A 20,592-nucleotide genomic window follows, 5' to 3' on the forward strand; every position below is an offset into this window, starting at 1 on the left:
TTTTTTTAATTGACACGGCCACGTTGTGTTGAAGAAACGTATGTGGCGATCCGTTGCCGACCATTACGGTACCTGACGTCACCATTTTGTTTCGGTAATACTTCACTCTGATCGGCCGAATGATTTCGTCTGTGTTAAATTCTGCTTTTTCTCTCCCTTCATAAAGCACAGAATTTAGTTTCTTGAACTCATTTGAGTCAACGTTTATTGCCGCTCCGCAACTCGGACCATAACAAATGTAACAACACAGACTTCCTGTGTGTGTCCGTCAACTAACCCAAATAACAATAGTTCCTATTGTTACTGTCGTGTCTGTTTTATCTTCCCTTGAAAAAAAGTAGAATACTTTGAGTACCGGGTTCAATGTTTTATTACTTGCTTTTAATGAACTTAAATGCCGACAGTCCGGCTATAATGCGGCGCTCATCTGTCTAGCCTCAGCGGCCCTCTGGCTCATAGACAATCACAAAATAGATATGACAATACAACAGCATGGATCCACCGGTGCTACAACATAAAACAACATAACATAGAATACCAATATGTCACAGTGTCGACAGCGATGAGCTCTCTCGGATTTCGGACTTACGTTCTCACTTTCATTTTACCGTATCAATCCATGCAAGAAACATTTATTCATCATGATGAAACGAGCAAGTTATGCAGCAGCCTTTAAAAGAAAAAGTCACATCTGTTTTGTTGTCTCCTAGATTCTGGTAAATTGGAGAAGTTGTCAAATCATATTATTACCGTAAATATTGTCAGTTTATGGTAATGTTTTGAACTACCAATATGCTAAGCTTGTGCTGTGTTTCACCAGTCAGTAAAATGACACTACTGTATCCGTATACGAGCTCTGTTTTCTTGCATTCTTCTATTTATTGGTGCTAAAATTAGGGTGCGCGTTATAAACGGGTACAATAATTTTCCCTAGATTTTACAAGTAAATTTGGAGTGCGCACTATACACGGGTGCGCCTTGTATTCCGGAAATTACGGTAATACAGTTCTTCTCCAACAAAATAGGTTTGAGGTTATTTAGTACAACCAGAATTCATACATAAACTGCACTGGTTATAACTTAGGCGCACTTTCAATTTTGGCGGAAAAAAATAATGATTTTAAATGTGTCATATAGTCTGAAAAACATGGTACTTAGAGGAACAGACAGCACTTAGTGAAGTGTATTGTTGACCTTCATGTTGTGACCTTCCCAAGAGAATTCTTAAAAGTCGATTGCCATGCGATTACAATAACGCATGTAATGTCCTTGTAAGATGTATGTTTATTGAATGCATTCAAGTTCATCGGAATAGTTCCACGTGGTGTTATTTGTTCATCATGAAAAGAATGTCCTCTCACCTTCACAGTGGAATGCTTCCCTTGATTGCCTTGCTCAGTGGAGGACCCAGAAGCTATGGCTCTGGTATGACAGTCAAAGAGTGTGTTTGTAGCATATACAAAATTAGCTGAGATAATCTAAAGTGACATTTTGCTCTGGTTTGTCACTTAGCTTGCAGCAAGGGTCACATTTGAAATGTCATCAAATGTGGGGATAGATTGGTTTGGTCTGTTGGTGCCTGCAGGCCTCGCTGTGTCTACCTGGACACTCCCAAACACTGACCTTTTTGCAAATATTGCAAAGGGAGTTCAGACACCTAGTCGCCATGCAGCTCCTGCTCGCTAAGCCACCGCCTGTGTGTTGAGCGTATGAAACTATGAGTGACAGCAAAGTGATGTGAACAGTGGCTTTTATCTGAATGCTAAGCCTCACAGAGCGCTCAGTGTCTAGCACTGTGCAGTGGCTGTCAGTCAGTCTGCTTGTCAGTCCGTCACACAAAATGAGAGCAGAAAGACCTTAAATGAGACAGCTTGGCATTGCTGTAGCACGAAGAGATATGACTCCTTAAAAAAAAAAAACTAGGCCTGTGCTTAGCTTGCTAGATAAACCATGTGCTTGGCTTAACAACGTGTTCCCTGATTCCCTTTCAATATACAGTGAAGCAAGACAGATAAGTCCATTCTTTTAACTCTGTTTAACTTTAATACGCCATTTTGCAGCATGATGTAGTGCTGAAGTACTAGCCTGTGCAGCTACAATGAGTGTATCCCCTCAAGTTTCACATGACATTCAGAGGTATTAGTAACTGGTGGTTGGGTGCTTAATTTCACTCATCTTCAAGCAACACCTTTGATTAATTGCCTCATCAAATGCAGTGGAGGACAAGTTTGCGTGTCACAAAATAATTCACCTTCATTAGACCAAAGGCAATTTGTTGGCTTGGCTGTCACTCTTTCCATTCATTCCATATGTCAGGCTTCGCAGATTTAGGCCATGTCTAGACCTAGCAGAGTATTTGGCAAAAAGAAGAAATTTTTCTACCGTTTGGCCTATCATCCACACGCACACGCATTTTTGGGAATTGAAAAAGAGGGTTCTTGAAAACTCCTACCAAAGTGAAGATGTGCGAATTATGCCTTTGTAGTGCATGGGCACTGATAATGTGGAAACGTCACTGTCTGTTAAAAAACCTTGCTTGGAGGGCTGTCCCAAACGACTAATTTTTTTCCCAATTAGTCAGCCGACTATTTTTACTATCAGTCGTCTTATTTTTTATTTTATTTTATTTTATTTTTTACAAATTTAGCAAGGAAATTTTTGTTGACACCTATTAATTCAAAATAGCAAATTCTTTATTAAAGTACAAATACGTAAATAACACTAATGAATCAAAAATAGACAATGAGGTCAAATGCTGATAGCATTAACTAGTGCAAAAAAATGGAATGTACACAGATTCAGAACACTGACTTTGCCTTTCCAACATGATTCAAAACAATTCGTACAAAAAAATCTAGCATTAATATCATAGTATTTTACTATATAATAGTATTATAATCATTCTAATAATTAATCATTGCCAATCAGATTTTTCATAAAAGCTGTCATTTTAAAGCTCTTCTTAGTGTAAAATCTGAATTCTGAAGTATGTGGGATTGACTCCATAATCCATATTTATAAGACGAACATGACATGCTTTTATTTTGAAATGTTCATCGAAAGTACATTTGCTAAACCGCTAACCGTAAGCTTTAGATTTCGCAGGAAAAAAAAAAAAAAAAGAAAAAAAACACTTTGGATCATTGTATGTGGTGTCAGTAATGGATTTTTTTTTTTTTTTTTTTTTTTTTTTTTCCCGTTTGCAAATGCTGTTAACTAGCGATTTTTCATGTTTGAAGTGTCACCTTTTAACTGCAAGTTTGCGTTTTGGAGAAGACTGCTAATGTTTTATAGCAGGCTAAAGTAGGTTGTCTTTTTTCCCCATTAGCCTCAATGTAGCAATGCTAACGTTAACAGTGTTTAATATAGATATGTTTCCTTATTTTGTATGTCAGAACTTTAATTCTACGGCGTGTTGATGACCAATAAACATCTGTGAAAGGAACTGGAGTCTCACTTGCCACCAACATGCATGCACAAATGTATGCGCTCACGCACGCAAGCACGCGGCGATAAAACGCAGCCGTGAAAATTACTGTCATCATTTTTATTTACCGTGCCATAAATGGACTCATTGCATATCGTGACATGCTTAGTAACCTCAATAAAACATGTAGTTAGTTAGTTAGTTAGTTAGTTAGTTAGTTAGTTAGTTAGTTAGTTAGTTAGTTAGTTAGTTAGTTAGTTAGTTAGTTAGTTAGTTAGTTAGTTAGTTAGTTAGATTGACTTACGATCTGCCAGCTTGTTATGTTCTGTCGTCTTCTAAAATTACAACTGGGAGACGGCGCTTTAGGTGTTCATTCACAGCCACGTGCAGCCTGGTATGCAAGCTTGGCATTGAAGGGACAGAACACAACAGTGTACCCTCCTTTGTTTCATTGAAATAAATCAATGTTTTAGCCACTCTGGTGCGCTTTTTTGGCTTTGTGCCGCTTTCTCCGCTTGCATACCGAGCATTCTCAACTTTCCTCGCATATATTTTATTAACCCCCTCATTAAACGTCGACGGGATGTTGTGCTCGTCGACGCATTTACGTCATCGATGACGTCGACTAGTCGGGACAGCTCTAGTGTAGACATGGCCTTAGTTAGTAGCAAAATGTTTCTACTTTTCACTTTTTTCTTAAATGACCTCCAGACGAGCATAAACTCTAACTCTAAAGTCCTTAAGTTCCACATTCTGGTGAGAGCGTTTTGGCTGGCTATATTACAATACTAATACAATATTTTCATCCCATGAATTTTTGTCCTTTTCTGAGTTTTGAAAGTGTAAAAATTGAACAAAAACAAATATTATGTTTTTCAGCCAATACCAATCACACAAATATTTCAATATTGTCCAGATTTTCAATCACATGATCGGATCCAGACAACTCTGGTAATTTTCTGTTTTCCTCATCTATGGATCCAAATCCAAATATTGGTTGCCAGCATCCATTCATCCTAGTCTCAGTAGTTTAGCCTCCACCTCAGGGGAGTCGTCTCATGACACACTGAAGAACACATAATTTTGATTTCAACCACAGGGTCCAAATGGCGCCCTGGGGGCAGGTATGCCCTGCAGTTTTAAATAGAGCTGATGACCAATTTTCAAACTGCTGCTTGATCAAATTGATTTTTATTAATCAAAGGACTTGTTACTCCATCAAGCCAGTAACAAAGAGGAAAGGTGTGTCGGGTTGCATAGAGGAAAATGAATAAAGTTGCATTTTTCATGGGAGGCTCATGGCTTTCTGTTAGGTCATGGATTGAGGGTCAATAACATCTGTTTCTAGCTAATGTACATGATGACACATACTGGGCTCGTACATACAGTAATGGGAAGCACAGTTACATGACATATATAACAAGCAGCCGTACAGTTGAATAGGTTCTCCTATACTCCTCTACCATACATGTCTAGAGCAATCTAAAGCTCTCTTAATGCAACACTGAAATTGAAAAAGTGAAGAAAGGGACCATAGTTTAACATAAGGTTACTGGTTTAGAATTAGTAGAGCAGAGGCATCTTTTTCTAAGTATAGCTATAAGCACACCAAGGTCATAAGCTTCTGACTTGGTGAGCAAATGGATGTTGTTCCTAAGCCCGAGCTTATTGGGTTATAGGCACCAAGGGAAAGGTTGAGGCTGGAACTCAATTTAACCTATAGGCTGAAGCTGGAATGGGCCAGAAGGTAATCCGTGTTTGACCCATTTTTATTCTGAGAAAGAGTTTCTTGGTTCTGATGGCCTCCTGCACATATCGCACCTCTTTGAAAGTGATAAAAAAGGGCTGTCGTATCACATTGCTACCCAAGTTGCATATAGTTTGGTAGATGGGGAGGGGTTCAGTGGAACTGCTGTAAGAGAAGGTTTATCACCCAAAAGTGTTTTCCAGAATATGAATGCTACGGTGTCAAAACAAGTTTACGATACATATTGGTTCCATTTTTGTCTCTGAGCAATTGGAGCACTGGAGCAAACCAGACATGACTACGAAATTATACCAACAACTACAGTAAACATCTCCCTCTTATATTTTTAATAACGTATATCCACTAAGTGCATTGTTCTGTAAGATTTGGATGTGCAAACCAAATGGCTATAGCTGTGTCATCAATATAGTCTGACATCATAGCTGTGAAACAGTGTGTGTAATTGCCAATTAATTAAACAAAGAATAAAAACAACATGCACAGCACTGCTGCATCCTGGCATTATCTCTAAACAAGCGACGCAGTATGTAAATGTATTTCTCCTTAGCATTTTTTCATTATCTTCCCATTTTATTCATATAATCCATTGAAACACAAATGTGACTTCGCAGTGGTTCAACCAACGGGCAGAGGTGTGTGTAGTGCTACTCTATACGAGATCAGCAGTGACATGCACTAATGTCAATACATGCTAAAGTGTGGGATAGTATAGGTCAAATATTTAGAGACTTGCATATGTACTTCACCAAGCTGAATTAAAATTTGTTGCTTCCTTAGTAGATTGCAGTGATTTTCCTTAGGCAATGTTGCCTTCTTTTCTTGTTCTATCTACTAATCAATCGGGGGATATAGAGTGCCAGTGAGTCAGCCTTGGATAAACTAATGAGCTACAAAGGTGCCAGACATGGGTTGATTAGCAATTTAAAGAGAGCAGAACCAAGGACCAAGGTGCCAGAATGGCAGAGGTCAGTCAAATAATTGAGACGAAAGTGAGTACAACACACATGATTCACTCACATTCATTTTAGTGCTCTATATTTATCATATACATTCTATTCTCAATTCTCAAAGGATATAATGCAAAGTCTATTCCAGTCAGACATTGATCGTCTAGCAGGGTGAAGCTATGTTAATCAACTACTATTGTAAGGATGAGCACTCCTTAAAGCTACCATCCATCTCGAATTTCTGTCATTAAAATCTCAGTGTGTGTGCAGCATCTGTTTGTTCATGCTACATTCATCTCTCTCACGCTTTTAACAATCTCCTGTCAATAGTGATTTTCCACATCTCATTTTACATTCAGAAATATTTTGTAATCCACCACACATACCGGTCTGATATATGTAGTCTGCTATCTCTGAAATGATCTGGTATATTTTCATAACTCATCAATGATATATATTACTGCTGCATTTATCAACGCTAGGGAATGTAATTAATATCTATCTGTGCAAAACACAACCTGTCTTCTCTATGCCAATACATGTAATACTGACTCCTACCATATTTACAATATTTTCTGTGTACACAAAAATTGTAATCGTATTTGTTGTTTCTGCCACTACTGTCCATCTTGCCTCTCTCAAAGACATGGCGTAAGAATATGCTAAATTTATGTGCATTTCTCCCAGCAACTGTGGACAAACACTCCAATACAAGAAAAAAAAAATCGACTTCTCAGCGTCTGTATACTACAGTCTGTATAACTGCTGTGTGCTAGCTTTGGCTGTTTGATGAAAAATGCATGCTGAAGATTATTTCCCATGATAATTCAGCTCGGGTTTTTCTTATCTTAATAGTATGGTGAAATGGTGATGCAGTCTGTTACTGCCTTCTGTTTATTGGATGGATTTCATACATCCCCATCTCTTACAGTCCTCTCTCCTCTTTCCAAATTTTTTTCTCAGATCGGTACAGAGTGGGATGCCAAAGAACGAATTTTCAGAAACTTTGGTGGAATGATGGGCCCCATGGATGAGACGGTGGGAATGCAGAAGTGGGCAAAAGGCCCTAACATTACAGTAACAGTCGTGTGGATCGACCCGACCAACGTCATCGCAGCGACCTACGACCTTCTTATCGATGCAACTGCTGAGTACACCCACTACCGACCACCACTCAATCAGCCTCTGCGTCCTGGAGTTTGGAGTGTCCGCATCCTGCACCACTGGAGCCCTGTGGCTGAGATGCGTTTTCTTATCGCCCCTTTGGCTTACAATAAGCACCAGCCTATACGGCAAGGTGAGAAGAGTTTTTTAAACAATATTTCAAACAAGTGAACCAAGTTCTATTAAGCTCTCTGTCATGTATTTTCAATCATTGGCTGATGAGAAGTTGACAGGTATATTAGGTAGCATGACATTGTAATACTATGGCAGTTTGTTGTTTTATTACTAGTAATATAAGTTTACGCAGTTGCGTGCAGTTTCATCCAAATTACTGTTTTCTAATGAGTGGGAAGTAATTTCAAATAATGTAATGCAGATACAGCTGTTTAAGAACTGTCAAAAGCTGTTGTATTTTTATATATATATCGTACCGGATTGGTCATGGTTAACTGTGGATATCCATTAATTTAAATATGTGTACATAAATTGTTCTTTTGTAGAGACACCAATCGTCTTCGATTAACAAGTCAGCATGTTCTGTACCTATTAAATAATTGACCTACTCACAAACATAGCCTAAAGACTACTATCACTAGTAAGCAAAGCTAAGGGTGCATTTGACAATGGACTATGCATGCGCGAACGTAATAATTCAGAGTGTTGTTGGATTATGGAACAGTCACTCTCGTATGAGGAGATTCTGAATTCGCCCAAAATAGCTACAGTGCCTTGCAAAGTATTTGGCCCCCTTGAACCTTGCAACCTTTCGCCACATTTCAGGCTTCAAACATAAAGATATAAAATTTTAATTTTTTGTCAAGAATCAACAACAAGTGGGACACAATCGTGAAGTGGAACAAAATTTATTGGATAATTTAAACTTTTTTAACAAATAAAAAACTGAAAAGTGGGGCGTGCAATATTATTCGGCCCCCTTGCGTTAATACTTTGTAGCGCCACCTTTTGCTCCAATTACAGCTGCAAGTCGCTTGGGGTATGTTTCTATCAGTTTTGCACATCGAGAGACTGACATTCTTGCCCATTCTTCCTTGCAAAACAGCTCGAGCTCAGTGAGGTTGGATGGAGAGTGTTTGTGAACAGCAGTCTTCAGCTCTTTCCACAGATTCTCGATTGGATTCAGGTCTGGACTTTGACTTGGCCATTCTAACACCTGGATACGTTTATTTTTGAACCATTCCATTGTAGATTTGGCTTTATGTTTTGGATCATTGTCCTGTTGGAAGATAAATCTCCGTCCCAGTCTCAGGTCTTTTGCAGATACCAACAGGTTTTCTTCCAGAATGTTCCTGTATTTGGCTGCATCCATCTTCCCGTCAATTTTAACCATCTTCCCTGTCCCTGCTGAAGAAAAGCAGGCCCAAACCATGATGCTGCCACCACCATGTTTGACAGTGGGGATGGTGTGTTCAGGGTGATGAGCTGTGTTGCCTTTACGCCAAACGTATCGTTTTGCATTGTGGCCAAAAAGTTCAATTTTGGTTTCATCTGACCAGAGCACCTTCTTCCACATGTTTGGTGTGTCTCCCAGGTGCCTTGTGGCAAACTTTAAATGAGACTTTTTATGGATATCTTTGAGAAATGGCTTTCTTCTTGCCACTCTTCCATAAAGGCCAGATTTGTGCAGTGTACGACCGATTGTTGTCCTATGGACAGACTCTCCCACCTCAGCTGCAGATCTCTGCAGTTCAGCCAGAGTGATCATGGGCTTATTGGCTGCATCTCTGATCAGTTTTCTCCTTGTTTGAGAAGAAAGTTTGGAAGGACGGCCGGGTCTTAGTAGATTTGCAGTGGTCTGATGCTCCTTCCATTTCAATATGATGGCTTGCACAGTGCTCCTTGAGATGTTTAAAGCTTGGGAAATCTTTTTGTATCCAAATCCGGCTTTAAACTTCGCCACAACAGTATCTCGGACCTGCCTGGTGTGTTCCTTGGTTTTCATAATGCTCTCTGCACTTTAAACAGAACCCTGAGACTATCACAGAGCAGGTGCATTTATACGGAGACTTGATTACACACAGGTGGATTCTATTTATCATCATCGGTCATTTAGGACAACATTGGATCATTCAGAGATCCTCACTGAACTTCTGGAGTGAGTTTGCTGCACTGAAAGTAAAGGGGCCGAATAATATTGCACGCCCCACTTTTCAGTTTTTTATTTGTTAAAAAAGTTTAAATTATCCAATAAATGTTGTTCCACTTCACGATTGTGTCCCACTTGTTGTTGATTCTTGACAAAAAAATTAAATTTCATATCTTTATGTTTGAAGCCTGAAATGTGGCGAAAGGTTGTAAGATTCAAGGGGGCCGAATACTTTTGCAAGGCATTGTATGTCACTATGATGAGCTGGGCTGCTAAGCAAAAGGGGATCAAAGAAAACATTCGGTATGTAACAGGAAAGCATTAAGATCGTAATTCCATAAAAATAAATGAATAAACCCCCTCTTTAATAAGTCACTTGATTCAAAGTGAGAGATTAAAATTTATAGTCCCAAAAAAATACAGTAACTAATTTCAGTATTCATCTCATAAATGTCTCATCGGCACAGAGACATTAAAACCAAACTTGAATAGCCTGCATACTATACTAGCTAACTCGGAATCTATAGGCAACAATAAGTCTGTAATTAATAAAGCCTCCAGTTTTGGGTGTAGTCCACCTTCTGTCAAAAGTTAGCAGGGATATTCTCCTGCACCCCGTGACCCTCAGAAGGATAAGCGGTGTTGAAAATTGATAGATGGACATTCAAGCTTTCTAAAACCCTGACATACTAAAACCAATCACCCAGCATGGATAAAGTGAACAGGAGCACTGTTTGTACCTTGGAACAATACTTGAGAGTTTATTTCAATGTGTCTGTGTATTAAAAACTATAACGGTACATATATTGAACCATTTCGGTACGTGGTGCTCGGTTGCGTACCGAACGAGTTTCTGACGTAATGTAACCCCTACTTTTCGAGGCTGTGAGTCGATCGGGTCACAGTTATTTTGTGTAGATTATATTTACTCCGTCTTCTCTACTATAATGAGGACCAACACGGTAGGACAGTATAACCCAACAAACGTCAACGGCGCGACAACGTGGCCGCCGCGAGAACGCAATGAAACACGGGCGTTAAAGTCAATCAGCCAATGCACACCAGTCGCAGTGCGGCCGCTTGTTAGACCCGTCCCAGAAGCGGCTCAACACAACGCACGCGAAAAGAACAGCAGAGTTTATTATTTGACACGAGACGCGACCCTCCTGCGTCAATACTACTACCGGTAGCTAGGATCGGGCAGACCAGAAGTCACTCATGTAAAAATACGGTGGATCCGGTCGATTTTCAAACTAATATGCAATCGTAACCCACTTTTTGAATCCATCAGATCTCTTGAGTGGTGGATCGGGGCACAGTTGAATTGTCTTTGTTGATTTACTGCTGTCTTCTCTGCTATAATAATAACCAACACAACCCCGTGTTCAATACAAAACCCTCCTACCACAACAAAACTAGTAGGAACTAATATTCACATAGGAACTAAAGTTATACAACATAAAATATACAAACCTAAATGAATACTACATTACATTTGTAAAATATAAACAAATAATAAAATGAATAATAGCCCATTTAAATTAAATAAATTGAAATGCGCTAAAACAGCTGTAATTAAATAATAAGAATAATACACAGATCCTGCTTACACAATTAAATTTATTAATTTCTGCGTGGCGCTTTAACTTGAGAAAATCCACCAATAAAGCTTTTGAAAACCGTTCATCAGAAAAAAAAATGATTCATTGAGGCATTGAAATACATGTTAAAATCTTTGTCATTGGGATTGCTTTTCTCTTTAGCACAGGACTTTTTTCTTCTTTCTTTCAGAAAGAAAGTTGACCAATATGCGGGGTCTGAAAGGCAAATTGTTGTTGGATTATCTTTAAATACCCGCTACTTTTTGAGCAGAATTCTAGCCTTGTATAGGCTAATGTTCCTATTGTTGAAAGCACACAGGTGTGTAATAAACAACTAGCACATTTATATTTTGCATTTTGTTTTCTTACTGTACCGAAAATGAACTGAACCGTGACCTCAAAATCGAGGTACATACCGAACTGAGATTTTTGTGTACCGTTACACCCCTATTAAAAAACTAATGAGGATCAAGGATGTGTTTGTTAGTGCAAAACCCTACACTCCTTTTAGCACATTACATGTGGACACTGTAAATATTTGCATTTATCAAAAAGGTGAGATGATGTTGTAGGGTTTTAGACATGTTTTCTTTTTTCATTTTGCAATTGGGAACTGTATTTTGAAAAAGCTTTATAGTTTGTGTTTCTGAGTGCCTCCTTCCACATGCTGATTTACTGCCATGTCTGGCATGCAGTGCCCGTAAAAGTTAACAACGTGACCCTCTACATGCACTAGTAGAAGCATGCACACAAACAGGGCCACTGCATGTGATTTAGGGACCTATAGGGTGGAGGGACAGCTTTCTTTGGGCCCCCCCACGTTAATGCCCATGCACACATAATTAATTAGATCACTAACGCATGACAAGGGAACAAACTTTGCTCATGTCATGGCAGTGGGCATCTCATCAGATGCAGTACCTCCATGTCTGACTGCTTTTTTGTGTGTTTGTCACTAGCACATGAAAATTGTGTCTGCTCACATGTGGGTGTTAGAGTGTTTGTGTTCCACAGGCAAGCTTAAAAGGGATGGCTAGCACCCCTGTTAGAGAACCAATGAGGAATTTGCAGCTTGACTGGTGCTCAGGGTGGAAAAGCTGATATAAGGAGAAATTATATCGCCGCCTTTTGAAGAACTTTCGTGTCATTAGATCAAAAACTATGAGACATTAATTTTATGAAACAAGCGTTAAAACATGAAGCAAGGCTAACAAAATACAGTGGTACCTCCACTTACGAAATATATTGGTTCTGGAACGAGTTTTGTAACCTGAAAATTCTGTGAGAAAGACGCGTTTTCCATGTAAATGCCCTATTCCGTTCCAAGCCCCACAAAATTCAGACATAAATCTTTGATGATGCATAAAAATGCATCAAAACATGTAACAAATACATCTTACAATTAGATTATTGTACAATAAACATGAAATCAGAGTTGTGCATAATGTAAAAAACCAAGAATAGAGTAAAGAATAAATATACTCATGTAAAGCTGTCGGAACACCAGGGGCGAATGAAGAGGACCCTGGGATACAGACGTAAGCCCCTTTCACACACGCCGAAACACCGGGAAAATCGCAGGATTTAAACGTGCATCTGTTGAATGTGAACACAATTTCCTGTGTTGACTGACACATAGATTACGCGGACATTTCACAGGTCGCGTCCCAGTATAATGTCCGGGACTTTCCTGGGAAGCGGTGTGCGTAAAAGGAGGCGTTAAATTCCCAGGTCACAGCACGATGGCTGATGACGTAAATATAATGGCGGGCCGATCGTCACTTCCTCTTTCATCACATTAAGACGAAAAGTGGCATAGCAAGCTGGAAATAGCTAAATTAAACTGAAAACATAATGAAATTAAATCGCTACGGGATCGTATAGCCGAGGAAGAGAGTCCATCGTACATCTTTGGAAATGTGTGGTTTATTTTGTTGCCGATGTTAGGGTCCGCTAGTGCGGAAGCGTTCAAGGGTTTATTAAATACAACCAAAAATACATGCGATTGCAGAAAAGGGGGAATAACACAATGGGTCCGTGACAGTAGAGCAGAGGAAGAGAGTCCATTGTCCATCTTTGGAAATGTGTGGTTTATTTTGTTGCCGATGTTAGGGTCCGCTAGTGCGGACACAAGGTTGTACTTCAATGCAGAAAACAACAGAGGGAAGCGTTCAAGGGTTTATTAAATTCAAACAAAAATACACAAATTCGCGGACAAGGGGGAATACCATAATGGGTCCGTGACAGTAGGTCGACGGGGCTTAATAATACTAACCTAAGCGGTAAGCAGAGAGCCGATAAGTAACAAAACAAATAGAAACCAGCGGGCTTCTTCCTTCCAGTGGCGGCTTTCGGGCTGGCTCGCCAGTGGTTAAAAGTCAGCGGGCTTCTTCCTCTCCCAGAGAGCACCAGTGGGCAACATGGGACAAATCTGTGAAAGTGTCCAACCCACGTCATTCTCGGGACATCTCTACATGCGTGAAAGCAATGAAAATCCCACGTCACTTAACACGGGAATTTCCCTGGATATGTGTGTGAAAAGGCCTATATAGTTCCCTCTTAGCCAATTGGATGCCAGGAATGCTAGGCAATCTTGAATGGCAGAGCTGCAGTATGTTACGTTGAGTAAACTCTGGGAACTGCGACTACCAGCCATATTGCCTTTTTTGCCTTTCGTATCCTGAAATTTCTTCCATAACAAGAGGCAATATTTTCCCATTGAGGCGTGTCTTAACCGGAAAATTCTGTTTGTGGAGACATTCGTAAGTGGAAGTACCACTGTAAATATAAGCTAAGTGAGTAGCGGTTTCACGTAAGGGAAAGCAAATCGTATTCGACATTTTAGTATTTCGGTGTAGTTTATTTTTGCCATTAAATGTCAAATCACTTGCTCACAACCTCACCATCTGTCTTGTGTTATTTCAGAGGACACTTTGAAGTTGCACAATGGGCCATCCAAAAACAGCTACATGGAGCAGAGTTTCCACGGCCTCAACCCAGTACTCAACATCCCCGTCAGCCTGGGCTATGTAGAACAGGCCAAGAGGAACGCCGCCCTGACCAGCCCTGAGCTGGAGCACTGGATCGACAGCCTAGTGAGCGATCTGTGGGAGGCAGCAGACATCTGCGCCGTGGGACCAACCGCTTGCCCCGTCATGCAGGCCTGCCCCAAGAACCCTTGGAGCTCACTGAGCCCCGACCCCAAATCCCAACTGAGATCACTGAATGCTGATGGGCGCATCAGGTAGCGGCGAGGCCTCCAGCTGGACAGGAGGCCACAAGATTCATTGTTGATTTGTTTTTATTTATTTATGAGCTTGGTTGCAGTTGCTGGACAGTGTCAATGTTCTCCTTCTGTCTCGGGAGACAAAGGGAACAACAGTGATCAATGTTAGCAATTTTCACCCCGCTTTTAGGGGAACCTGCTCTCTTTGCTTTGTTTCGCAGTATATTTATTTGTCTTCTCATGTGAGTTGTACTGTGATCAAATCTTGCAATTTCAAGCATTTATTTTGCTGCTCAATGAATTCTGAATTAAGATCTTAAATCGTCGGCCACGACGGCTAATGTGACACTCTGCTACAAAAAAGGCCTTAGCTGTGCAACATGTGAGCAGGACACCTGGTACCAGATTAATTTACATGTGCCTCCCAAAGTTTATGTCAACATAAACAGCACCCTATCCAAGGTAGCAAAAGATTTATTTCGAAACGACTCCAAGAAGAATCAATATTCACTGCCTTTAAGGGAGTTGAAGAAGCCAATTACTGTAAAATGTAATCATTAGAGTAAATACAACACACAACTTGTTTTAGTTGAGTGCCTGATCAGGGACTGCAGTAGCCAGCCAAACCATCTGCTGCAGTAACAAATACGCAGAAAAAATGCAAAGACAAAGGCCTTCTTCGCTCAATCTACATTTTGAAAATTCTGGTACAACTTGGGGTCTAGCATTTGTTAATTAAGCGGTAGAATTTTAGGATTCATTTTTCCAACAGTGAGTGGCAGACGTTTCAATAATTGGACTTTTTTGTTTGTTTGTTTTTTGTCCAGCTCGCTTTTCTTACCAGCCTGCCTCAAACTTGAATCACAATAATTCCAAGCTGACCTTAAAAGTTGTCATCTTTATTTCCCAGATCATTTCAGTGACACTTTACGTTGTACAGAATTTTAGAAGTCGAAAAATTGTGTGAATGAGGGTCCACAAGTCACTATTTATTTTTACGTTTATATTAATACTGATATTTTTAGTCAGTGACTAAATAATTGCGACGCTGCCTTGGTAGCATGGTTAAATAGTTCTAGTTTTTTTCTTTCTTGTTTTTGTTAATAAAAGCTGCCTTTATTTACAAAGGCCAACAACCCAAACATATACTATACCTTTGTCACAGCCCCCACCTATGTGTCAGTAAGTGTTGTCGTGTCAGAATAGATCTTGTCTTGGTTTGCCAAGCGGAAGCAATCTGAAAGCTGAAAGGTCAACAACCTTGCGACCTTACCAATTCTTTGTGAGGAGAAGCAGTTAAGTGTCGACTGCTTCCCAGGATTTTAAGAATGCTTGTGAGTGGTTGTGCTTTTCATGCTGTGACAATGATGTACAGATTCACAGGAATATTATCACGTGTCTTCATTGCAACAACGCATATTCAGATTTAAAGCTTTCCAATTATATCTACATTAAAACTATGTCATGCTGTCATAAAGACAATTGCTGACAAGTTCATCACAGGAGGAAGTTTCACCTCAACACACTGACCTCCTGTGTCTGTCAACAATGTTAACGACCATACGGTTAATGTGTTTTTTAATGGTTCATTTATATATGCAGGTAGTCCCTGGGTTACGACGTACTCGGCTTACGTGATTTTGACTTTACGACGCTGGAGTCGCGTCGCATTTTGTCTCCATTCTTTTTTTTTTTTTTTTTTTTTTTTTTTTTTTTTTGTCTGTCACATAAACAGTACTATATTGTAACTCACAGTATTTTGATTCTTACTTTACTTGATAAAGACATGTTCTGTCCTCACTTAATGTGACGTTGTTCAGCTTGACGGACAGCAAACAAGGCAATTGTGGTTTTTGAAGTTTTTTACTTCCTTCACTTTTGACAATTTGTAAAGATGTAACACACATATGTACACTTATGTTCAAAAACGATATGGCGGAAAACGGGAAACGGGTGAAGTTCCTCTCTGAGAGGCCAAATTTCAAAATTGTCATATATGCATGTGTGATATATCATTGGAAAGTGTAAAATCTCAATTTTCTGGGGGAAGAAAAAATTTGAACAAAAAGGCATTTAAAAACAAAATTTAACCCCTAAACCTTAACTCGAGGTAAGAGCATGACAGCTCATAATTAAAGACACCATTGTGTAAAGACACAATTAAAGACACCCACATGGCGTCTCCGCTCGTCTGCGTGGCTGTCGCGCGCTCCGGTGGGGGGTCCCAGTGCCGGGATTGGCGATGGGGCGGCGTAGGGTTGGTCGCCAACGGGTTTACACTCACAAGGGATTCACAAGATTACTGAGTTCTAGTTCACAGAGCTTATTTGTGTACACTTTACCCCTTTGAATCATTTAGCTTATAGACTCCCCCACCCCCGTCCCCCTCTTTCCCTGGTCAACAGGCCCCCCACATGGTGTCAACCGGAAATACATCTAGCTGACTGTAGTACCAACATATTAGTAATTGGTCTAGATGTTCGATGTATTTCTTGTTGTAGTTTGTGTTTTTCTTTCTTCTCTTGGGTTTCTTTTCTTCTGTTCACCCATAACCCCTTCCTGTTCGCTGCTTTGTCATAATAAACGAGGTCTGTTGAGTGATCACAATGGGAAAATGTCAGACTCTCAATGTGAAACATTAAAACTGCTCAGACTATCCGGGCACTTAGACTTCCATTCTCCGTGTCAAACAGCTGAACAGGACAGGTTTAAAAAATTTGTTTTTTTTTAAATAAAGACACCATGATTTTAATGAGATATTAACGGGTGCTAACCTTGTTTTAATCCAAAACTTCCATGTAGCATGTCTCACCGAGTGTCAAGACACAGCTGTGAATGGCCACAGCCGGACATTTTGGGGATTTTTTGGGTGAAACACGGTAATATAACAAGGGTCGCAATGCAGAAATGGCAGACATCAAGGAGTGGTCAAGATTTTCCTTTACAAATATTTACCCTTTTAAACATTTTTTAATTTCATTTTCTTTGTTTGGATTGATTATTTATCAGTTGAAATATCTGGGAAAATGCGACAGCAACAAAAAAAATACAATTAAGCGATAGTTATGAGGTAGACATCCGTGACCTATTTACAGACACTATTTTTTCATTATGATGTAATTTGTTTAAAAGTTTATAATATGCGAGTGAATAATTTTATAAAGTCGTTTTTTGTTGTTGTTTTTTACGAAATATTAGACATCAATTAATGATTTGAAGCTAAAAATGATAGACATTTCGGATGTTAAACATAATAATTTACCTTCTTTTTGTGGCTGGGTTGAAACAAAAGTGGTTGTGCGGTGTTTGTAAACGGGGGTCTCCAGGGTAAAATGGACACATTAAAAATAGTTCGGGGACTTAATGCGCCATGAAACTGCTATGGCAGCATGTAGACACTCTTATGATCAAAATGTGTCAAACCCTCACCAGTATCAAACACAAAAGTTCTTTTGGCGTAAAATACAGAAGTTTATTTTAAAGAGGGGTGCAAGAGCAGAAACTGCTTTTTCAGCCTTGTGTTTTCCGCCGTACGTATTTTAACAATAAAACACTTGACACAAAACCATCATACGACGTCCATCTAGTCTGATCAAGATGTAAATTTAGAAGATTAAAATAGCCTGATTTACCCCACAAAAGTCAGCTACCTTAAATGCTACATATTAACAATTCTCATAGCAACTCGCTCACACAGAACTCCACAAAGTGTAGCTGTAAACTCAATTACAAATGCATACACAAACACATATTAGCTGAAACAACTTACAGACCTATTTGTGCCAAATCATAGCGCAGCTGTCCTTTATCCATGTCAGACGAGTCTGCAAGGTGACAGTCCAGCCAGATACAATGCTGCCACCAGAGGGCAGTGTATCCTCCATCGTTAAGCAAAATACAATACTTTTTGGAAAGTTATACTAAGAAATTGGGGTACTTACAGGGTTAATACCAACTTGCGTGGAAATTCGGGCTACGTTGCCAGCTAGGAACGGAATTTGTTTGTAACCCGGGGACTACCTGTATTACAGTTATCAGATTCACATTACCCTTGCCATAAAGCACACACCGTTCCCTCGCACGCCAACACTGGAAGGGTGGATTTCTAAAGGACAATTTGTCAATCTACATTGATCAGCTTCTGTTGTTACTCTTTAGAGTACAACACAGTGTCAACAAACAGCACTCAATGAACGCATTGCCACACTTACAGTATGTATGTAAAGTTAATGGAAGTTTTGGTGAAAGAGAATTCTAATAGGTGTAACTTACTGTAAGAGTCCTATTTTATAACACAAATGATCTACAATGAAACAATTGTATATAGGTATTTTGTACTGAACTATTGTGTAAAAGATGCTGTATGTGTAAATACATGTGGTTAAATAATATTGATCGATTGGAGTTTTTGACTTGGCAAAGAGAGCGAGTGATTTGTTGGTGTTTCTTGATCAAAGTACATAATCTGCTCCAGTTTTGGGGCCTGTTTGCCTCTCAGAGAAAATCTCATGCCAGATTGTTGTTGTTCTTGCTTGAATGTATTGTCGAGCAACTGTTGCACAAATATCTCCCAAATCCTATCATCATTTTTGTGTCCTTTCAGGGGTTTTTTTCTGGGGAGACTCTGTGTGCCTTAGCTAAATTTTAGATCATTAAACGCCCCATTAAAAACAAAAATATATATATATATAATTTTCCTTTGGGATTTTTTGTTTGTTTGTTTACCTGATGTGATGGTGATTATCAAGACCGGTACTGCAACACCAAAAATATGTCTGCTGTTGTTGTATATATCATCAGGCCTTCTGTCCTTATCTGCTTTTATTTGTCTTCCCTCCGGGAGATTTGTTTTGTTGACTGTGACTGGCTTGTCTTACTTTTCTCTCGACTGCTTTTTTTAAAATAAAATTCAATGGACAAACTGCTCACACGGACTATGGGTGGTGAAGTGCTGATAAGATTTAGTGGGTCAAGAAACTAAAGCTTGGTGCTGCAAATATGTCTTGTGCCAAGATAAGACTAGAAAAATGTAGCCCAAATTTGACCAGAAAAATAAACCGATTATGAGTGGTCTGGTTTATCTGTTTAGTTTGCAAGTCATGATATTGCACTATTGTTTATATATACAAACCCCGGCAGACCTGTGCGGTCCATAAGGCAAGCTAGGCAAATGCTAGGGGCGTCGCAGTGTCCGAAACGGCATCAAGAAAAATGTTCGAATAATATTTGATGATAACAGTATTCAAAAAATTATACAAGATAATAAAACAAAAGAACAACAATACATACTGTAAGTCTTTAAATAATCATGAAATCATTTTTCTAATGCGCCTTCTACCCGTTTCACTGTTTCCTGAAATGCGGTAATTTCACCACAGTGTCTAATCTCACTCACCCCTCCGCAGACCAGCGAGCTACCTGGAGGTGTTATTTTAGCCTCCAACGTTACGGTGACAACGTCATGAAAACACAAAAGCTCTCTAGGTCGCATTTTAGAAAGAAAAGGAGTATAAACGTGAAAAAGGTTTGTTGTGATGAAAAAAACATTTTTTTAATTGCATAATCACCGCAATTGCAAGTTAGCGGTTATTTACACAGTTTAGATGACATACTGCTAAAGCTAAATTATACTGTATCATTACCCAGGCCTGTTGTTTTAGAAATATTTCCAGTATTCAGCTAGCTGTGGATTAATGTCGGTTAGATTTACTCTCTCCCATTTTAGAGAAAGTTGGACAAAGTGCATGGGGGACTAAAATTGTGTCTTGCTGATTTCCATGTGATATGAAAAACTTTTACATTGTGTTAAATTGTGGTATTCAAATAAATTTGTCTTGCCTAAAAGTGCCAAGGTTGATTGAATAAATACACCATTAAATAGCCAATTAATACCGTATTGGCCCGAATATAAGACGGCCGTGATTATAAGACAACCCTCTCTTATTCAAGACTCAAGTTTGACAAAAGACTTTTTGAACACCAAATTAATTTTTATACAGAAAAAATTTACAGTACATCCGAAACAAATGATTATAACAATATATTTCAGAGAAAAAGCATTTTATTTTGCCTCCTTCAAATCTTAATATCTGAACATTTAAATTGCACTAATGTGCAATCACATTCGTAAATGAATGGCTTCTGGTTTTTTAAATGTAAATAAACCAATCTATTGTAATGTAACAACAAAATTGCGATAACTGCATTAACCATCAAAGTGAAGTCTAACTGTAACTGTAGTCTTGGAACAAATCTGAGGATCGAAGGAAAAACATTGCAATAAAATAATTCAAACTGGTTTAATTTGAGAGAAGCTGAGATCTGTCATGACAGAACATCACTTCAATGATATCTG

The 20,592-nt window shown here is 39.2% G+C and overlaps 1 protein-coding gene across 1 annotated transcript in view; it reads left to right on the forward strand.

The window, feature by feature from the left end:
- xylt1 (xylosyltransferase I) overlaps positions 1-19,163 on the forward strand; it is a 158,362-nt gene extending 139,199 nt beyond the window's left edge. The window contains 2 exon segments of the mRNA XM_057842618.1: positions 7,106-7,439; positions 13,937-19,163. Of these exon segments, the coding sequence (XP_057698601.1) occupies positions 7,106-7,439; positions 13,937-14,259 (657 nt within the window). The 3' untranslated portion in view covers positions 14,260-19,163.
- Positions 19,164-20,592: the final 1,429 nt, after the last annotated feature.

The sequence above is a fragment of the Corythoichthys intestinalis genome, chromosome 8, assembly GCF_030265065.1.
Source record: "Corythoichthys intestinalis isolate RoL2023-P3 chromosome 8, ASM3026506v1, whole genome shotgun sequence".
In the NCBI taxonomy this organism is placed as follows: domain Eukaryota; kingdom Metazoa; phylum Chordata; class Actinopteri; order Syngnathiformes; family Syngnathidae; genus Corythoichthys; species Corythoichthys intestinalis.